The sequence below is a fragment of the Buceros rhinoceros genome, unplaced genomic scaffold (assembly GCF_000710305.1).
Source record: "Buceros rhinoceros silvestris isolate BGI_N320 unplaced genomic scaffold, ASM71030v1 scaffold33099, whole genome shotgun sequence".
NCBI classification, from domain to species: Eukaryota; Metazoa; Chordata; class Aves; order Bucerotiformes; family Bucerotidae; genus Buceros; species Buceros rhinoceros.
The window spans coordinates 8,851-18,313 of NW_010431447.1; the positions used below are offsets into that span (position 1 = coordinate 8,851).

General features: G+C 41.3%; 1 protein-coding gene across 1 annotated transcript; it reads right to left on the bottom strand.

Annotated features, from left to right (window-relative positions):
* Window positions 1–1,979: 1,979 nt before the first annotated feature.
* On the bottom strand, window positions 1,980–8,527 carry LOC104488741 (chromosome unknown open reading frame, human C5orf49; the record flags this gene model as incomplete). The annotated part of the gene is made up of 3 exons (XM_010143441.1): window positions 1,980–2,261; window positions 5,837–5,953; window positions 8,327–8,527. Coding segments are annotated over 3 exons (600 nt in total), but the record flags the coding sequence as incomplete, so codon positions are not given.
* Between the last annotated feature and the right edge of the window lie 936 nt (window positions 8,528–9,463).

Sequence of the window (9,463 nt, forward strand, 5' to 3'; positions counted from 1 at the left end):
AAATCCAGATCCAAAATACGATTTACACTGTGTTATGCTGTGCATTCTGTTCATGGGGTTTTTTTGTTGCATGTGTAAAGCCGTTACATTAGTTTGTCAGGACTGATGGGGGAGGGAGGACCAAGAGGTAATGAAATCGGTAACCTAATGGATGTCACCCTAGAAAAAGAGAAATTGAAGGAGAACAACTGAAATGCCTTTGCAGACATTCATAAGGCATTTCTCCCTAATACAGAATAAATAATCAGTGCTCAACACTGAGCACTGAAGGGAGGAGTTAGCTACTCAGAACTGAATGAGAAACAAATAGGTGGAGGACAATCTGTGAAAAGCATTCAAAAGTGAGGAGGGATAAGAAAGGATTGAAAGGGGTGACACAAGCAAAGAAATGAGATAGGAAAATTTATATTGGTGTGTTGACTCAAGACTATTTCCACTGTGGAAGTGAGGTGGTGATGCCTATTTCTCACACAGGCCAGAAGGTGGTGGTGTTCTCAAAGAAATTGATTTCCAGTAGTTGTTCAAACACAGATGGTTTGTAAATATAGTAAGATGACTTAAAAAAAAGTAATTTGTACTGACTGTCCCAAACTAAAAATAACCTGCCTAGAATATGGCCATATTCCATCTCATTCTTCAATGGCATACATTTCATATTGATTTTTGAAAAAGCATTCTGGTATTGTTGGAAAACATTTCCTTCTCACTTTGTTCTTACTGCAATTCCTTTCATTTAATGCTGCTGGATTTGTTTAATGAAGTATTTATTGTTGAGAAAGAATGCAGTGGTTACTGCCCTCTTGTCCCTAGCTCACTGAATATAGAGGAACTTGCAGGTCATGAATAATGGAAGGTAACCAACACCACTCAGAGTGGGCTGCTCTGTGTGCTCTGCTTCTCACATCATGCCAATCAAGTGCTATTGATTGCCTAATTTACTACTTATCCAGGCCCCAGATTAAGAAGTTCTTTGTTTTTATTATTTTTTACAAGGAGAGTCACTGTGTTCACAAATGATACAAATGTCCTGACAGAACTCCAGTATTGGTCAAAGCTGTGGACTTCCAGTCCTTGTTGGTATGATCAGTCTGGCTGTTGTCCCTTTCTGAACAATACTGCCTGAGCTTTAAACAACAGCAGGATCAGTGGCTCTGGAGAACCAAACTGATGCAAACCCTACAGGAGATACTCCTTCTGAAATTACCATAAACTTTAGTACTGGATTCAGTGAGCAGCATACAAGGCACTAAATGTTTAAGCAGGTTTAGGTATTTACTGCTCAAATCCTTGTGCTTTTTCCATCCTTTCTACCAAACTATTCAGTGCTCATTCTGCTAGTATTACTTCTTTTCCCCCTTTTTTTCAGCATTGGATACAGAAACAAAGACGATTTTTCTTTTGACACTATTGAACAGATCAGTCCATCAGACACCATTCATGTAGCAGAAGTCAGCGAAATGGGTGTCCGAAGTCAGCTAAGCCCAGATTTTCTGAGTTTAAATGCTACTCAGAAGTTCCCTTTCATTTGACTTCCACTTGAAGCCTACTGAAATTGCTAAGCACTTCTGGAAGTTGGGTCATTTCTTTAATTCCCCATTTATGGGTAAACCCATCCATTTTGGAAAATCTGGGTTGAGTCCCCATTTCAGCTGTTGTGCAGATAAAATGACATCTTGCAATTCTGTAGCAACACTGTAAGGATTAAGTCAGTGACCACTGATACCTTGAGAAGCAAGCTTGCTTAAGTGTTAAGTCTGAGCAGTTATGTAGAAGCACTGCCTAAAATAATAGCAGAGAGACAGCTGTTGACCCAACAGGTCTCACTTTGAGTGCTGCTGCCTTAAATGTTCAGCTCTTGCTGTTGCTGCTCTTCATGAGATTTTTGTGAGGCTGTAAGGAGATGACATGCATTTGAATTAGCATGAGGAAAAGTACAGCAGCTATTTCATCCTATTTTCAATCCAAATAATTCTCATTAACTAAAATGTAGAGGAAATGCCAAAGGCACCATATTGCTTTTTGATGCAAGGTGGGGGTTTTTTAACACATAAATATAGCTGGCAATGGTAGATACAAGAGATCCAGCATGGATTCAGGCTTGGAGGAGGCTTTTCCAGTAAGCAGGTGATGCCATTTTTCCTGTAGAATTCTGCTTGCATGTGATTAATCCTTCCATGTTCTCTGATTGTCTGCTCTATGGGCTTATTTATACGTCTCCCGTACTCTGAAGATGACAAAACAGCGACAGGTCTTGCCATTTCCTGTGAAAATATAAAACTCTCCTTATAAGAAAATCACAGACTGAATACTTGGCAGTTATGTATTGCTAAATGTGCTGTGGCCAGGGGCAAAATAACAGACAGAACTGTACAGCATCTTCTATACGGATGTATATTATTTAGCAGTGATCTACACTCTTACTTTCCATCCCTGACCTAGTTTTTTTATGCATATTAATAAACCAAATGTATCACTAGATGACAAGATATGGAGCTGTTCTGTGAGCTGCTGTGGACTGATAATTTTTTACACACACATACATGGAGGTGATTACTATGTGACTACTGGCAAACTAACTGTTATGTTACTGGAAAGTGGCACATATTATATTTCCATCTTATTTTCCCTGTGCACTGACCTGCATGATTCATTTGAAAAATAGGAGAGATTTAATTTGTGTCCTCTGTTAGGAACACCTACGCTACTTGCACAATTCAGGAAAGCACTGCATGAAAAAAATTGAAGCCTAAAGAAAAACCCTGAGTAACCATGCAAGGTTTCCCTGAAACACATAAAGCATATACTTCCGTACTGTTGCACAATGAAAGGGTTTAGTAAAAAAGCTTGTAGCTGTAAGATTACAGAAATTACTACTCCGCAATGATGGGAAGTGGACTTGATGAAAAATAACTTGAACAAGAAAAGATTCTTTTAAGCTTGTTCTTAGTAAACTGCACTTTATGTGGCTGTGCAATCACTATCTGCAATCTGCAGTTCCTTCCTGTGCTGCAGCAACGAGGAGCTCTGGAGTCAGAAGGGAAAGATAGGATTTGTTTTTCTTTTCCTAGCCAAAGGTCTCAGATATGTCTGAGCACTTCTATGTTTGCACATTAACACAGTAGCCTTGGTCCCCAATGTGTTTACCTAGTTTTGTAATATAAATAATACCTAAAAGGAGCATCAAAAGGTGATGCCAAACCACAGTTCAAGTGCAACAAATTAGTTTCTTTGTTATATCAGATGCAAGTCTGAGTCATATCAGCACTTCTGAAAGAACCTGTGAGCTCCTGTGTTTCCTTCCCTTGAGGGTGCAGGTAGGAGCACAGATCAGAGGGGTCTCATAGCAGGGCAGTCAGCTGGGAGATGTTTCCAGACTCATGGACTAGAGTCTGAACTAGACCTGAGATTCTTGGGAAGATGTTGTAAACCTGTTTTTCAAGGAAAAAAAAAAACCAAACCAAACAACAACCAAAAACCAACAGAAAAGCCTATTCCAAAATGACCATTCATTCCCCAACTGTCTCCCATCCCTTCCTGCCTACCTTGCTCCACCCTGTTAAAAGCCGTTCAGTAGACTAACTTTTAACCCTACCACCAGAACAAAATCCATGTCAAGACCAGTGGCAGGAAAAAAAAAATCAAACCATTGTGGATAAATGTTAAAAAAGGAGCAATGACAATCTTTGTACCATCAAGAAAGACTTTGTTAGCGATACAGGGTTTACAGTGCTGATTACATTAGCAGTATGCAATTCTGGTAGTCTATTCCTTTTAAATAAATATGATTCAGTTTTCAACATCCTTGGTAGCACAGCACTGACTGTGCACAGTGGCATTTCATCTTCACAGGTTCAGCATTCGGCAGATTTCGGATTTTCCAACAGTTGGCTGGGAAGCGTCCCCCTGCACGCCTTCGCAACGTGTAATTCTAGCACCGTTAACACTTGAAATCAGCAATGGAAGCCTTGTGCTAACATTCCACTGCAGTCACTGTGCTGTGTGTAGTTAAACCGAGTATCTGTGACTGTACTTTTGGATTGCCTGAGTGCACCCAGGAAAGGGCGGGCTTACTGGCAGTGGTTTGGTTTTTTCCACTTCAAGGACAGCAGTGTACTGTGGTGGATTCAGCCTGTCTGTGTTCAGTTGGAAAGATGGATTGTGGCCTTTTCATTTATTATGTTTTATAATATAGTTGCTATTATTATATAAAGTCTGTGAGGGCCACTGAGGTCATTAAAGAGCAGGAGTTGAGTATGTGACCTGCATTTAGTTGTGGGTAATCAAATCCAGTGTTAGGTGTCACCACGTGCAGGAGGATCATGTTGTAACATTGAAGAGCTGTAGGTTTGATGTGTCTCCATGCTAATTAAAGGGCTGGATTAAAGGACACCTGTTCAGGCAGAGTCCCTCACATGCACTGCCCAGCAGAGCTGGTATGTATTCTAGCCCATATGTGTTTGCTTTAGGAAGCAAACTGGTAGGAAAGTGAGTTTTGTTCATACATGACCTCAGTAAGAAACCTTAACTCGCATTGACAAACTGTTTCTACAGAAATTTCCCAGCTGGAGGCTGGGTTTGGTATTGGGGAGGGGGGTTGGATTTGTTTTCTTTAAATAAAAAGGCTGGTTTATAGTTGAAGTAGTCATTTACATGGCCTCATGCAGACTTGCAGTTGAGTTACCCGGCGTGAGCAGGTGATGGCAATGGGCACTCCTGAGATTCCTTTAGGAGCACCTAATACTCCCTGCACAGCCTGGTAGAGTTGAGGGTCATTACGGCTATGCACTTACACTGAAATGCCTGGCATGCGTAACTGCTGGTGAGACCAATCACAAGCAGTGGCCTCTCTCACGAAGTATCGACAGTGTTATTACACAGCAACTGAAGTAACTTTAACTTTTGTCTCTCTCTTTCTTCTTCCACCCCTCACATATAACCACCAATACAGGCAGACATTCCTGGCCTATCCATCTCTTTATCTCCCATGAACCCACTGAGATTTTGAGGACGTTTACACATACAAGTTGAACTTTTTGACAGCCTTTGCCTGTGTGTGTATTGTATAAATATAAATGCACTTGTGTTTATGTATGTATGTTTATTACTCAGATGCTGCATGGAAAAATACATGTGTGTATATATATTGTAGAATTTGTTTTCAAGGCAGCTGTTTGAAAACATGGATGCATACTTCCTTAGCTATCAGGCTGCACAGCAAACCTGGATTCTGCTGGCCTTGAATGCTTTGCCCAGCCTTTTCTAGGCATGTCCGTAGTCTTCTGATTGACCCCTCCTCTGCGCTAGCTCCCTATGAATTTCCTTCCTGCAGGGCAATTTGGTATGTTTGCTTAACAACTCACCAGCTTGAGAGACTTGGGCTCTCTCAGGAAATGCTGGCATAGGGAGGTGGATGCCAGAGGACTGTGGTTGAGGCCCCCAAATCCAGTCATCTCAGGGACAAGAGTTTTCAAGCATCACAGAAACAGCTGCAGGGCCTTCTGAACTGCAACTCTTGAAGGGTGCAGATGGTTCAGAAGTCACTCTGTGACCCTGAAGCTCTTCTGTGGGTGTCCCTTCCCCCATGCTTTAACTTGCATATGGCTTGTCACCTGGAAATCTACAGGAAGCCAAAGAGCAGGAGCTAATTCAGATGTCTTCACTGGCTAACGTTTTCTCCTAAACCACCAGGTTGAGGACAATGATGTCATCCTTCCAATTCCTTTGCTACCACATAAGCTGAATTATAAAGGGTAAAACAATGCCTATAGTCTCCAGCCATGTCAAAAAGTACAAAATACATTTAACAAAAATAATTATGAGTTTATCACAGGGTTACCTCCTTATTAATGTTAAGACCACGACTCTTTGCATGCTCTCTGTCACATCGGTGAAGCTTTTTGTTGTAACCCTCTGGTATTTTAAAAATGGCATCGTAAGTGGAAACATCTCCTGTCTTGAGAAAAGGGGGAGAAATGGCTAATTCACAGTATTGCTTAAGTTTACAGGCTACAGGATATATGTAGTCAAAACAATACTTAAACAGTGCACATATAGCATTTGATGACAACTGTAATGTTTCTGAGCTACCGTTAGCAAGTTTGGGTCACTCCTTTGAAACAGCCTGCAATAAAAATAACTAATGTATTATATGTATTTTTATGTATGTATTTTAAAATATGATATGTATTTTTAAAGTCTGAAATTTCACTTGTGGCACTTCACCTCTTTTTTTTCCCCTGCAATCTGTTGCAACTTTTGGAAATTTAACTACTTCATTTTTTTTTATTTTCTGAACTTTATATTTTCCTTCTTAAGTTCATATATTTGTCCCATGATCTGGCATTGTAATGTAAAAGGAAAACAGGCAGTTTCAAAATCTGGAATGAAAAAGACAAAGTTACTCTGCAGTGGAATCACCATTCAATTTCTGATTAAAGCAGAACTGAGAAGAGTTACACACTACAGTGGTAAATCTGTGATCCAGTAGTACGCACCTATCTGTCACATAGGAAAATACTGCACACCCCAAAGCCAGAATATTATTGCATTTATGATACCTGTTGACACAGTTGCGTCCAAATAAGTATCATTAAAGATCGATCTGGTAACAAATGCATTTGTGAAATCCAGTCAAGAAGTCTGCATCAGTGGAATCAAAAGAATTTCAAAACAACAACAACAACGACAAAAATTCTAGGGAAGAAATCCAAAATCCCCCGTTGAAATATGCTCTCAGTTGTTAAAGAACTTAATTAAAAGGTCCATATTCTGGTAAATGTGTCCAGCAATCACTGATTTTTTTCATGGCTGACTACAAATTTGAAAAATTGTGCATTTTGTTGGGAGCTTTTTTACCTTTAATTTTACAGTGTGCCCAATTTAGCCTTTGAAAAACTCTTGTATTTCGAGTCTAACAATTTACAATGCTATCCTCCAAAAACAGTCAAGTCAGGGCAGGTCAAGAAGGCTATAATGGTTCCATTAAAAGGAAACTACAGTTAAGAGTGCTAGTGAGGCTCCACTGTAATCACAGGCGTCATTTGGAATATCTCCATTACTTCATTCTGACAAGAGGAGAGGTGGTTTGATATTTAACCTATCCATCCCTTAATTTCTCAGAAACCATCAAGACTTAGAGAATTCCAGGCACGTTCAAGGGCATCCTGTATCTTATTTGTCACCTCCATTATCATTTCCGTGCTTCCTTCCTTGCCCTTTCCTCCCCACGCTACAAATTTAATTTAGAATTTTAGTAGGCATCTAATTTGTGCTCCCCACCAGGAATGTTCTTTGCTCCTTTGTTTTTATTCATGTGACAGTTCATTCTTCCTGGAACTCGCAGATAGGTAGCCAGCCTGTTACATTATAAACTAACCCTTTCTCAGATGATCTGATTAAGATCTTCTGCCACATGTGTAGATGCAGCACTTCTGTGCTCAGCATACTGGTAACGTCTTGCTGTTGTTTCTCTTTGTTGTTAAATGCTGACAGAGTTGGCCCAGGTAGTGGTGGTGGAGAGCTGTTTCTTAAACCCATCAGAGCAAGTGAATCACGCAGAGCAGATAATAATTTGCACACAGGGTGGGCATCCTCTGTATACTGCTACAGAAGCTAAGCACTTTGCAAACATTCATTAATATTCCAGACACGCATAAAATAGGTAGTAGCTAACTTCATGTCACAGAAGAGGAGAACCACGCAAACTGGCTACAGTAAACTACGTAAAGCAATCAAGGGGGGAACTGTCAGCCAAGGGATTAAAAGGAAGGAATTTCTGGCTTCTGGCCTCGTGCTGAGCACATCCTCCTCCTCTATTTGTCTCCGTTTCAGTCTCTGACACACAAGCGGTTTTAGGTGCTTAAACTGCAAAAATGAATTAAATTCCTTTTCTTGTATAAATAAAAAAATTCAAATAATCTAATTCCTTAACTGTGCAGAAGAATGGGTTGAATCTGCTTCCTCTCCTGTTGCCGAGGCCTGTGCTGAGAAGAAACCTATTAAACAGCTCTTACCACATTCTGTTTCCATGCTGCTGGAGCAGCATTTACCCCAAACCAGGTCATAGGGAGTATGAAAGCAAGACTTTATATTGTAAACAAAATCTCTACCATATGGTTGCCAATTCCACACAACTGGAGAGACTGCAAGCTCCCCAGCCCCAAGTGCACCACGCCAGCCCTCTGACCTGCCCTAGCCTTACTCTTGTGCTCTCCCTACCGTGTTTTGTTACGCATGGCACTGACTGTGCCTGCTCACCTTTGGCTCAGAGCACCTCCCCAAGGTGATACTGAAATCAACACAAAGGAGTCTGAAATTACCAATCTACCTGTCTTTTAGCAGGGACATCCAGTCCATGCTGGAAACCTGCCATTCCTTGAACTCTCAGCGCTGCGCTGTGGTCTGCACCCTGCCTACACCCCAGGGCGACAGGACCTGCAAAGTCTCCCAAGTCACCAGTCACCACTGGCCATTGCTCTGCACGTTCAGCAGCCTGTCCTGTGGGTGGGGAAGGATTCATGGGCTGTATCTATTGTTATAAATAAACATACATAGCCATAATATTGCTACATAACATTGATACAATAGACATTTCAGAACTTTTTTATGTTAATTTTTTGGAGGAAAAAGCTGTTCAATGTCTCATATGACTTCTCTCAGAAAGACAAAGGTTTGGCACCCAGAAGTACAGCCCAGATGAGGCTGCAGGTGTAAGACAGTTTTCATTTCTGATTTTAAATATGAGGACAGAGAGAACATAGAAAAAGGGTGATATAATGCAGGAAACAGTGAGGCTCCCTGCTTGTGTACGTGAGTTACATGTTAAGTGTCAGTGCATTCAGAAGCATTCGGTTATGAAGGCATATAGTGATGATACTGTTTTGAGTAGCTCTATTGATTTTCTTTATTAGGGCTGAGCATAAAGGAAATTTGTGCGATGCACATCGAAAACCTTTTCCCTCAACTGAAAATAGAGCAGTTTCTCAGAGAAGGGTTCCCAAAAGTGTGTGTGTTACCAGAAAAAACACAGGTGCCGCACCCAAATCTAATGGCAGATGATGCCTTTCCCAGTGCTCCCCCTACAGATGGCTCATATTTCAGGGATACTATGTAGCCTGGTCCCCAATCCTTGGCAAACCTTCTCGCTCCCTTCTCTTGCCATCCAGTGAAGAACATCACCCTCATTTTCCATCCACAAGTAGCAAACACTTGTTACACTTTGCAAACGCCTCTGAAGATGAAACGTGCTATTTAGGCATTAGATAACCTAGCTCATGGCTAACACCTGGCATTTCCGCCAGCCTTTTAAATATTAATGGGGATTTTTTTAGGTATCCGCCTGGCCAGGTCCCCCATGACGAGGGACGAGCCTTGCACAGGAACCAGGCACAGCGTCATCACACTACGCAGAAACCCACAGGAAGGCTTGTCCCTCCGTCCCCGCCAGGCCCTGAGTGGTTCCCCG